This window comes from Thunnus thynnus, chromosome 19 (assembly GCF_963924715.1).
Source record: "Thunnus thynnus chromosome 19, fThuThy2.1, whole genome shotgun sequence".
Lineage (NCBI taxonomy): Eukaryota > Metazoa > Chordata > Actinopteri > Scombriformes > Scombridae > Thunnus > Thunnus thynnus.
In genome coordinates this window covers 10,382,178-10,394,460 of record NC_089535.1, presented here as the reverse complement: position 1 = coordinate 10,394,460, position 12,283 = coordinate 10,382,178, and the positions used below count along the sequence as shown (strand labels likewise).

General features: G+C 39.8%; 1 protein-coding gene across 1 annotated transcript in view; it reads left to right on the top strand.

The window, feature by feature from the left end:
• Positions 1-12,283, top strand: part of col27a1a (collagen, type XXVII, alpha 1a) — a 77,099-nt gene that overhangs the window by 41,591 nt on the left and 23,225 nt on the right. The window contains exons 13-22 of the mRNA XM_067573871.1: positions 980-1,033; positions 3,017-3,061; positions 7,798-7,851; positions 8,130-8,174; positions 9,268-9,321; positions 9,738-9,791; positions 10,479-10,532; positions 10,634-10,687; positions 10,805-10,858; positions 11,004-11,048. Coding sequence (XP_067429972.1) covers positions 980-1,033; positions 3,017-3,061; positions 7,798-7,851; positions 8,130-8,174; positions 9,268-9,321; positions 9,738-9,791; positions 10,479-10,532; positions 10,634-10,687; positions 10,805-10,858; positions 11,004-11,048 — 513 coding nt within the window. The remainder of the gene's footprint in view (positions 1-979; positions 1,034-3,016; positions 3,062-7,797; positions 7,852-8,129; positions 8,175-9,267; positions 9,322-9,737; positions 9,792-10,478; positions 10,533-10,633; positions 10,688-10,804; positions 10,859-11,003; positions 11,049-12,283) is intronic.

Below are 12,283 nucleotides of genomic sequence, written 5' to 3'. Positions count from 1 at the left end.
TTTGACTCACTGAAATTGTCATAATTGCTGTGCAATTACAGTAGCAGCACTCTTAGTTGTGTAGCAGTGGTATTTATGAAAACATACGATGTAAATTTTACTCCATGATTTAGCACAAAAGATTTATTCTACCTTTGCATTGGCGGCACTGAAGGACCATAATTTAAACACCTCCTCTCCCAATGAAAAGCATTTTTTGTCGTATTTCACAATGAGTTTCTGTAATGTGGGATGTGACCGGGGGGTTTTGTTATCGTGGCATTTTTTGCAAAATCAAGGCATTTAACTATGTTTGCTATAGATTAAAGTGGCTATAATCCATATGTTTATATTAACAATGCATGATGATTTATATGTGAAAGGATTTGCTCATAGTTATGAACCCACCTGGCTCTGCTTTTAAGCTCAGCTGTAAAGAGCTTTAAAGCTTCTTTCAGCTCATCGTTTTGGATGAGCTGTAACTTTACTAATTTTGGTTCACTTTCACTTCTCTCATAATATCTTTTTAAGATGCAGCAGGCAGCTGTTTTCAGAGAAGCTCTTAAAAAAAGCTACTGGACGCTAACTGCCCTGCAACAAACAGAGAGACACAGTTAGCAACTAGTTAGTGAACATAGCAGAGCATTTACAAGCTAAAGAGCCAGATATTTCCCTCAGGAGTTAACGAAGGGCAAAAACTGAGCTAAAAGGAGTGACCAGACACATAACTCCAAATGAATGCTAATGTTGCTCCATATCTGATGGATGTTAAGAACTGTCTGCTAACAATCTTGCCATGTCAACTTAAAAAGTGATAATATGTCAGTGTTGTGTTCACAACTTGTTTCTGCTGCCCCCAACTGGTCCAAAAAATCAGTCATTGCAGGTTTTATGAAGCAGAGAGTAGTTAAAGCAATAGGACACTTTAAAAATTTATTGGATGTTTGATTGTCGTTATTCGTGTGCAGCCGAACGTAAAAGCTACTCTCTCTGTCCTCAGGGGTTTCCAGGGGACTTTGGGGAGAGAGGACCACCCGGACCAGATGGAGAGCCAGTATGTCACACTCCCTGTTACCCACACACAGTCACACACCTACATAAAAACAGAACCATCCACATTCATGCACACAAACATGCTCTCACACACACACACACACACAGCCTACCCACATACACACACATAAACTGAGAGCAGTGGTTTCTCTCATACACACACCCCCCTGGTGTTTTACTGTAGTACTGTGACATTTTGGCCGTGCTAAGGGTAAATCATCTGGTAGTCCGGCAGTTTGCCTCTGTTTTTCTGGTTTATTTGAAGTTAGTTGTTTGCTCCGGAAAAGCTTTACTGCCGTATTTAATTTCATCCCATCCCTTCCTCTGTTGTAGATAATTTTACTTGGCACTCGTTTTCAAAACCTGCTGGCTTGGCTTTCGAATGCAAACTTTTCCATTCACCACTGTAAACTGGCCACCGACACACAATACAGTATTAAGGGGTGATATCCAAGAAGAGTGAATTATGTAATAAGATTTCATTTTGAGAAATTATTCCTAAATTCAGTAATGATAGGTCAGCAGACACTGTTAGTCACTCTGTTGCATGTCTCTGTCCATATGGAAGACATCAGATTATTTGATTTTAGGCATTTTCACTATTTTTGGAAATTCACTGTCATTCTTACAAATGTAGCACTTCATCCATCAGAGTGGAAAGACAAACACACATTAGCAAGTTGCTCTTTAGCACAATAAAATAGAACTAAATACACAATAAACATAATGAACATAAAGTGCATTCATGTTCAATCTTTAAAGTAAACCTTTACTGACACATCCCTGACTTCTCCGATGGTTCAGTTTTGTACGTCAGTCTCTTAAAAAACTAAAAATAAATCCTTTCTTAGCCCTGCTGCTTTTCTTTTCCTGATAGTAAGGTTTCATCTTACATATTGTGCATCGTGTATCAGACTCACTTTGTTAGTATGAATCATTTGTACAATGGGTTCACGAAAGGTAGTAAAAACATAAGGGCAGACTAGGGAGAAGGCTCCACTGTCACTGTCTTCTGTCTCTTGAGTTTTTTTCTGGGGGAAAAAAAGTAGGACAAAGCAGGAAATCCTTCTCTTATCTTGAATACATACCAGTCTACAGCCGTGCTATAGCAGCTCTGTGAGGCTGCACTCACCACAGCGACGCTTTGAGCTATATCATCCCATCTTGGGATGTCTTGTTTTGTCCCAATCAACAGTCCACAACCCAGAGTTATGCAGTTTACTATCATAGAGGACTAAAGAAACCAGAAATTTTTTATTTTTTTTTCAGAAGCTGGAGCCAGAGAATTTTAGCATTTTCAATCAATTGAATTAATCAAATCAAATTGATTAATCGACTGATTGTTGCAGCAGCTACACGAATGTCTGTACAAAATTTCATGGCAATCTATCCATTAGTTGTTGGGACATTTCACAAAAAAACACAAATGTTAATCTCATGGTGGTGCTAGAAGAAAAGTCAGCAGTCATTAGGATACATTGTTTGAAAACCATGAATGTGAATGAATCCATCTAGTAAATATTGAGATATTTCATTGACTTAATGAAAGTTTTGACCTGCTGATGATGCTAGATGAAAAGTCAGACTTTATCCTCTGGGGACGATGAATGTCTGTACAAAATTTCATGGTAATTTATTCAGTAGTTGTTGAGATATTTCAGTCTGGAACAAAGTGGTGGGCCAACAGACTGACACTGCCACCCCTTCACTATCACCCCTTTGTTGTTTGAGGGAGAACGAACCTGAATATTTGAAAAAGCCACAGCGGGATGATCGGGCTCACATCCCTCTCCACCTTCACCTCCGACACACACACACACACACACACACACGCACACGCACACAGCCCCCTCTCATAAGCTGTGATGAACACTGAGCCACTCTTCTGAGCATGTTTGTTTAAAAAAGAGCCAATAACCCCAGAAACTTGCTCCTTCTCCCTCTCCCTTCATCTCACTTACTCTTTTTCCTCCTCTCTGACTAGGGTGAGATGGGAGCCCCCGGTCCAAATGGAGTTCTTGGACTTATTGTGAGTAGTAGTTTGTGTGTGTTTCTGTGTGTAGTCTACGTGCTCTTCTCAGATTAAACATCTTATTTTCCCAGACATTCATTCCATAAATACATAGCTGTAAAGGACTGTATTTAAATGTAACAGAATATGTCTGCTTAATTGAAAAAATGCTTTCAATTAGGTCTCATCATCATTTACACTGCCAGACACTTTGGTGGGAAACCAACCACGCTCTGTAGGTTCTTCACCACTGTAAACATATTTAAAATAGTGAAAGTGGATGGTTTTTTGGAATCCAAGATGGAAGAGAAAGTTATTTTTCACCATGACTGTAAGGCCTGAATTATGCACAGTTTGTCCTTCCCACTTCCTGTTATGACAAACATGACAGTGATTCACTGTTTGATTAATTGTCAATCAAGTAGACCTTAATAAGTCATTTTATTTTCCTCTTGAATCTCTCTCTCTCTCTCTAATTAGCTGTTTTTGAACAGGAACACCCCCCTGCCCACCCATCACCTTTCCCTCCATGCCTTCCTCAGCCCGACAGCCACATAATTGTGTCTGATTATAATGTCTCCCTGGTTTCTCTTGTCGTGTCCCGTCTTCACCCGTCGCTGCTGCTCCTCCCGGTCTATTCTAGGCCACCGGTGGTGGTAGTAGGCCTGTAATTGGAGGACTCTCTGATTACAGCTCTGCTCTAAGCTCTGTGTCCTCTGCATCCATCTGACCCTGACAGTATGCAGTACACAGCAGCAGCACTGAGCTGCACTTCAAAGATATAAATATACAAACACCCTTCTCTGGGGACTGTAAGCCTCAGCTTTGAGTGAAGACAGGCCACTGTTGAAGATGGGAAAGTGTAGACAATTAGTCAAGAAGAAGTAGAGGGGCTCTCTCAATAGCAGCATTTGTTAAATAGTTTTTTTTTCATCTATCTGTCAAAATGGTTTTCTCTTCATTCTTTGAGAATTCTGCAACTGGAGTAGCAGTGAAAAATACGTGTCCTGGGCCATGTGCCATCCTCATCTTATCCTGGTTTGATATGATGGAGCTGTGGCAGGCATTAATAACAAACCCAGAAATGTGAAATCAATAAAAAAACATTACACACTATAATAATTTCTTTATGCATTTCTGCAATTTGGACAGGTGAGCATGAAATGTGGTTGATAGGGACAATCAGTCAGCCCCCTAAAGGCCTGCAGCACTGGAGCCAAAGAGCATTTCAAATCTCAACACCATATTAAATGACTTATTGTAAGCGACATGTTTGCTGTGTATACTTCAATAACATCCTCTGTCACATATGGAGGTACTACAGCATTCACAGAGAATTAAATATTCAATACGCCAAGCCAAGGCCTCCCTGTAGGTGTTTGTAAGTAGAAAATGCAAAGCAATAGAGAATGAAAATGGGATAACTACAAGCAGCCTGTGAAGTTGTCTCCTCTACTCAGCTTCTCTGCGGAGAGATGACACGTTTCGAGGGCGATTTCATGACCGTGGCCAAAATATAGTCCCTCTTCCTCTCACACACTGACAAGAAAGCAGATAATCCAATTTAGTCTTGAATCGGTCCTTAATAAAATACAGTTCTCCCTTGCCAATCTGTCTTTCTGTCCTTCTCAGTATAGTGCTGGTTCCATTTCCAGTGATGAAACAGATGTTGCCTCAAGCATTTAATTATTACATTCACAGCATTTGATTCAGGCTTCAGATGAAGCACAATCTTGGCTTCAGACTGCATGATCTATTCCTTATCTCCCAAATTTTCGTTGTATATTATCATCCATTCGTTTCTGTTGTGCGCAATGTGATTGCCCCGTGGATAATCTGGAAACAAGACAATGACGCCTATTCTTATTGCATTTAAAGGACCAGTGTGTAAGATTTAGGGGGATCTATTGTCAAAAATGGATATAATATTCGTATGTTTTGATTAGTTTATAATTGCCTGAAACTAAGAATCGTTCTGCTTTCGTTAGCTTAGAACGAGCCCTTTATATCTACATAGGGAGCAGGTCATCTTCCATGTTGTCTGCCATTTTTCTACAGTAGCCCAGAATGGACAAACCAAACACCGGCTCTAAAGAGGGCCTTTCATGTTTTTTGCAAGTTTCGTGGCCACCGTAAGTTGTCCTACATGCTTGAAAGGGGTGGGGTGAGGGGTTGGTTGCAATCTGCAACCTTACTGCTAGATGCCACTAGATCCTACACACTGGTCCTTTAATGAATGCCAAAGTACATGGATGTTTACTCACAGAGCGAGCCCTTTGTTTGTCTGTACTTTGCGCCGCTGCATGTGCAGCCCAGTATCACGCCAAAGCTTGTAGTACATACACCAATCCACTAGAGGATACTGTGTCAGTGTCAAGTTGGAGAAATGACACAGTTCAGATAAGGTGACAATGACTAGATACATAGATGGCAAAAAGTGGACTTAGCTGAAGGAGACCGTTTTATGTTTCCAACCACGACTTGGAACAGTAGAGTCTGACTGTAGCCACGATGGGGCATTCAACTGCCTCGGTTGGGTCGTAGATCACAGGAACGTCCACTGTTAAGGAACGCTCACTGTTATGATTGGCTCGTGGGGTACAAGAACACGCATTTTTCTTCTTCTCTGTATTGCATTCTTTTTGGCCATCTAGTGGCCTTTTTCCACTGAAACAACTTTTCTGCAGAGGTATTTCTGTGCAAATGATAAATAAATTATACAAATAATATTTTTGGATTTTAAAAACTTGACAATAGTAATCTTAAAAACCCATTTGGGTCACATTAAAAAAATTCTAGAAAAATTGGTGGCTTTGTAATAAACATCAAATAGAAAAACTCAACAACAGATGTTTATTTATACCATATAGCTATGTTTAATATACACAGACACAATACAGAAGTTCATTTAATATTTTCAGTTTAAGTAGAAAACTTGATTGGTGAGGAATATACATTAACAAACGCACACTTGTCATACATAGACATAACCCTCCTAGGTTTACTTGAGAATGACATAAAGATGGAAATATATATCTTATCACTTGTGTTACCAAGCTTCACTTCTTCACTCAAAGGGGCCTTGTTTTTTTCAGCCATTTTCTGGGATTCCAGACACCTTTTCTTTTTCTCATGTCCAAACCACATGTTCTTCACCATATCAGACAGCGTGTCTTCTTGGAGATGAAAATGAATGGGTGTAGTCACAGGACAGTAGGTCACAGACATTAAATGACAGCACTCAAAAGACACCAAACCACTGGAAAGAGCAATATCCTTGTTGTTTTGGCATGTTGTTGATTCACAAGCATTGGGTTGTGTCCACATGTCTTTTTCACAATATGAATGGGCACTGTACTGCTTGAGAAAGATTTAGCCACCGCAAATAATCCCTTATGTCTGTCAATACATAGTGATGGCAGATGACAAAGTGAGATGAGATGTGATGTTTGGTTTGTTGTTTCCTCTGAATATGAATTTTTAGGTTTTTAAAGTTTAATACTAGATTACAAAAACAGCAGTTGTTTTTCTGGGGACTTTTCCCAAAGCTTCTCTCCCTCTTTTAAAATTTTGCTATGTAGCTAAAAAAAAAAAAAAAAAAGAATACAGTTTCAAGTTCCACTAAATGTTTCACTACCAGCATTACATTTTTAGCATCCATAGATGTTGAATTGCTTGCTAGGTAAACGCCAGCTAAGCCCACACTTTAAGATCTAGTTGGTACAAATCACTTATGTTAACGTAACACTAAGCAATTGTTATTTTGCCCCCACTAATTTCATCAAAGTCACAAATAATGGTAAAGTGATTTAAGAATTTGACAAAAAGTGAGTTTAATCGCACTTACAACCAAATGCATAGCCACTGATTTAAAAGTACACAAACAGGACAATAGAGCAGTCAGTAACGTTACTGGGCAGTCAGTAGCTACTGGGCGATCCTGTTCTACGTAAACCAGTGATCAACGTGGGCGTGAACTCCTCATCAACATGAGTGTTATAGAACATACGTACACGCCAACATAAAAGCAAACTTTAAAAGCAAACTTACTCAACAACATTATTTCTCTGTCCTGTCCTGTTGTAACTCTTGCTTTTCAAACTCAGCTCATTGATCTCAACTCTCATGCTGAACTGTGTGATAGATGTGTTGCACAGTGAAATTTTGAGAAGTGTTTGAAGTGTTTTTGAACTCAGGTCCAGGTGGACCTTTATTGAAGGAGGAAAGGACGACACCCTGTGACATCTGCTCACAAGAGTTTATAAACCATAATTGGACCAGGCCATTAATTAGAAGGCGAAATTGACACTTACACGTGCATATCTGTATTCTAAATATGTGCACATGTCCACTAAAAAGCAATTTGACTTGAGTGTCATGATTTGTATCTCATGTGCATGTTGCTGTTTTTCATCTGACCAAAACCATTTTTGGCTAGGGACACCATGCCACCATCCAAACAATGTTTGCAGGGATGATTTGTGCATAACTCTAACCAAGTGGTTTTTGTGCCTAAACCAAACCAGATCTTAACCAAAGTGTTGTCACACCATAAAAGATAATTATTTTCACTCTTAATGTGGTGCAAGTATGAAAGACAGCCACATGTGCTCTTCACGCCTAGGCGAGGCAAAACATGACAGTGACACCAACGTGGACCTGCATCTGTTTTACACGCTTTGGCGTGATACCGCGTTGGCATGTGATGTCACTGAATATGAATCTTTCTTATTTGTCCCTTCTTCTGGCATTAGGGTGATATGGGACCTGTGGGAGAGATGGGCTTTCCAGGACCTAATGGACTGAAGGTAATCTCACACATAGATGGAAAGTGTTGCCTTTGCTGTCTAATCTTGCATTGTCTTATTTGGACTGTCTTTTAGTTATATTATGTGTTACATAAAACAAGAGAGTAACCAATAAGCAGAATTTGGAGGACATGCTGGTTAATACCATTCAAAAGGAGCCAAATATGTCATGCAGTCTCCTGCTTAAGACAATGTTCAGTATATTCCTATGAGGGTGAATGTTGGTGAGGTTTGGTTGTGGGGTCCCCCCCTAACCCATCTGTTGGTGTTTGTTCCAGGGGGTGCCCGGAAATCCAGGAGAACCAGGACTGAAAGGTGATAAGGTGATCTGAATATTCCTGTTATTGGCCTGTGTTTGAGCAGCATGTGATGGATATGTACTCCTTTGCATCCTAGTCATCTCTATCCAACCTTTAGATATAGAGCATGCTTCCACTAGGTTCCACCGTCAACCACACAGAAATTAAACTTCAGATGATTGTTGCTACTCATATCAAGCATGAGATTTGACAGGTTTCTTTATTTCCACCAATATGAGTCCCTCCTGTGTCATTTCTTTGAAATCCATAGATTGTATGATATGTTAAAAGAACCTACATCTGCCTCACTTTTCATTTTTAAGCAGTCAGTAGGGAGGCTGTCTGTTAAATAAACTTTAAAGTAATAGTTTGACATTTTGGGAAAAATTTCTATTGCTTTCTTATGGAGAGTTAGATAAGAAGATTGATACCACTCTCAGATAACAGAGTGGTATCAACCTTTTCATATAACTCTTGGCAAGACAGCAAATAAGCTTACCTCCCAAAATGTTAAACTATTCCTTTAGATTAAAAAACTTTAAGAAAGAAACACTTATATATAAATGTTACAAAGTGTTACTGTATAAAACACAAAAACCTGTGAAGATGTTATTGGACTCATAGATTTAATCAGAGATTTAAACATTGAGCCAGAACATGCAAACAGTAAAATAAAAAAATTCAATAATCATGCCTGGATGAGATAAATGCATAAATGACCTTCTTCAGCTAAGAAAGATCTTAGTGACACAGACATTATGTACTGTAAGCTACTCACACCAGAGCTAAAATAATATATAGTCTGTAATTAGTTATACGTTGAACACTGGCTTATTCTATAAGATGTGAGTGTACAGTAAGGAGTAAAAGCCATCAGTGCCTTTAATAAGACAGATTGACACCACATGAAAAACTTGGCAAATGCAATGAACTAGATTCATTGTGTGTGAATGTTCATAATGTACAAGCTGGTAATTAGAATTGTCTGTTGAAAAAACTGACTGTGATTGATGAATTAGAAAGTTACCTTTCCCCCTAATGTTCTTCATTTCTCTGTCTTCCTGTCCGTACCTCATCCATCTTCCTGCGTGTGTTCATCTCCTCCTCTCTTCGTCAGGGTGAAATTGGGATTCCTGGAGAGCAAGGGGAGATCGGGTACAAAGGAGACAAGGTAGATCACCACTGCAACACACATGTTCATATTAATTAATCCTTACACATCCTCTCATACATCCTTCTCTTCCCTCATCAGCCCCTGCCCTGCATACCCCATCCGACACACATATCCAGAGTTACACAGCCTTTGTTACAGACTGTGCCTTTGCAGAATGACTTAGCCAGATGTGTTCTGTCCAGCTAAGGGAAATTCTTATGTAAACTTTCCTCATTTGTCTTTGTGTGTAAGCAAAATCTAACCCTTTTAGCATAATAGAACAGAGTGGTCCCATGAGATAACAGGAATACTGAGCAGAGTCGTGCATGTCTAATGTCTGTTTCCGTAGAAAAGAAATTAGGGTTCTGCTTTTTGGTTCTGAATTCTCTCCGACTGTCTGTCTTAGTTTTTATGGTTGTGTTTGTATTGGACAGGGCATCCAGGGGGCTCCAGGGTTACCAGGCATCCGTGGGAAACCAGGACCACAGGTTTGGCTATAATAACCTGGAATATATTAAAATGCTAAAATGTGGACATAATTATTTTCATTTAAAGGATTTGTTCAGCATTTTAGGAAATACGCTTATGAGTTATGCCGCTGAGAGTTAGATAACAAGATCAATACCACTCTCAGCCAGTAGCCGGTTAGCTTCACTTAGCATAAAGACTGAAAACAGGAAAAAAGCAAGCCAGGTTCCATCCAAGGGTAAAAAAAAACTTCCTACCAGCACTTTATAATCCGTTTGTTTAATTCCAACTGTTTCCAGCCAGTGTAAACACAATTATTTGTGGTTTTACAGGAGGTTATGTGCAGGACTATTTCTTGGCAGGGTGCAGTGACTTCCTTGTTGTCATTGTGAGGTTGCTAGCCAACTCCAGGAAGTTTTTGCTCTATGTTTTTTGTACGAATTAAACAAACAAGGTATAACATGTTAGTTAGTGGGCTTTAGAGGTGCTAGTAGGTGGATTTTATTACCTTTTGGACAGAGCCAGGTTAACTTCATGTTTCAAGTCTTTATGCTAAGCTAAGCTAACCGGCTGCAAGCTGTAGCCGTGTATTGAACCAACAGATTGTGGTATTGATCTTCTCATCTCACTCTATGCAACAAAGCTAATAAGCTCATTTCCCAAAATCTCCAACTATTCTTTTAATACTTTTTGCATGTTTGTTACAGGGCAAGCAAGGAGAGAGAGGCCCTGATGGTGCGCCTGGACCGCCAGGCCCTGAGGTCAGTATTTACACTTTCATTGCTGCATTGAATGTGTGAGTCTTTCTTTTAGAGAGACAAGACAAAACCAAATCTTGAAACCTTTTAATTGATCATGACAGGGTTTCCCCGGTGACATGGGACCACCAGGAGAGAACGGCCTTGAAGGACCAAAGGTGAGAACCAACAACATCAACTGACATTTGTTTCAAAACCAAAAAAATAATAAATGTACGGATACCTGATTTATCTTTAAACATTAGCATTCATTTGACTGTTTTTTACCCATCCAGGGAAAGCCCGGTGCCAGAGGTTTACCAGGGCCACGTGGGGTGTCTGGCTTGGAGGTAAGACTACTGTCTACCCACATCAGAGCAACCCCAAATCCCAAAAAGGCATTAAAAGTTTTATGGCACAAGGCCTCTCTTTGCTAAGGGCTGCTTTGTGTCCCCAAGCATGATTCATGGTAAGATCAATATCATCTGTTTCCAGGGAGACGAGGGCCCAATCGGACCACCAGGCCCAACAGGACTCGAGGTGAGTTATTAGTCAAACACCTAGTGTTGCTTTGCTGGTGGAAAGGAAGATTAGATAACAGGGATCACTATTAATTTTAATTTAGGCAGCACAGACCTTAACTCCTGCTTGTTCATACCACACCAGTGTAATGTTGGAAAAAACAACATTTATGTGTGTTTAGTCATAGAGAAACATGGATTTGTTTGTTTGTGTCTGTGTGTGCACTTATGTAAGTTTGCATGTTTGTTTAAACTGAATCCCATGCTGGACAATCCAACCATCTATCATGTGCATGTTTGTGGTTTTATTCATCCTTTTTATATCTGTGGTAAACTCATCATCAAAGACAGACAATGAGAGGGATAGAAATATCACTGAGTATATGGAAAAACAACTGACTGCAGTAGGAAGCTTAATCCATTTGCAAACAAGTTCACTCCCTTGTTGTTAGCAGCACAATGAAATCCTTGCATGGTTTTAGCTGCCTGGTCTTCAGTGAAAGTCGACTGAAGTAACTCTAAAATAGGCATTGGATGGGTGATACTAGCCAATACATGGCTAAGTTTTTATCATGTGTAACTCACTTTTACTCAGCAGCATGTACAGTACGCAATACAATTTAATTGTCTACTGTAGGTTCAATTATGCATCCCAAAGTTTTTTGTGCCACAGTGAGAGTTAATCTGAAATGTATCTGAGGTCATAAAGTAGGTTATTATTATGGATTTGTCTCAGTTTGCAGCAGAGCGAAGCTGTAGATATATAAATATGCAGTTTTATAGACGCTGTAGCATGTCTCTGGATGATTCACTATGTAGTACTGCATGCAATCCCTGTGCTTGGCCACCAGGGGGTGATAACTGCCATCACCATGTTTACAGGTGGTAAGATTTATAGTTGCCATAAAGTGCTAGAAGATGTTAATGGGCCACTGCAGACATAGAAGACTTGTTGACTTTGTTTCACAAATGCTTTATTGAATTACAAAGAAAAAGAACCATTGCAATTGTAGAAATGCTTTTGCTGGGAGTTTGACCATATCAACACTATTATCCCAGATGCTACCTGTTTTTCTTCATTGGCTTATCTTTTATTTCTTTCTGCTCCCAGTAATCCTGTCCTTTCTTTCACTCTGCCCCCCACCCCACACCCCCTTTTATCCTCCATCTGAGGGGAAGTGCTGTATGACTCCTTCAGGAGCTGTGAGTGATCTCTGGCCAGGTGCCACAGGTCCTCCTACTCCTCCACCTCAT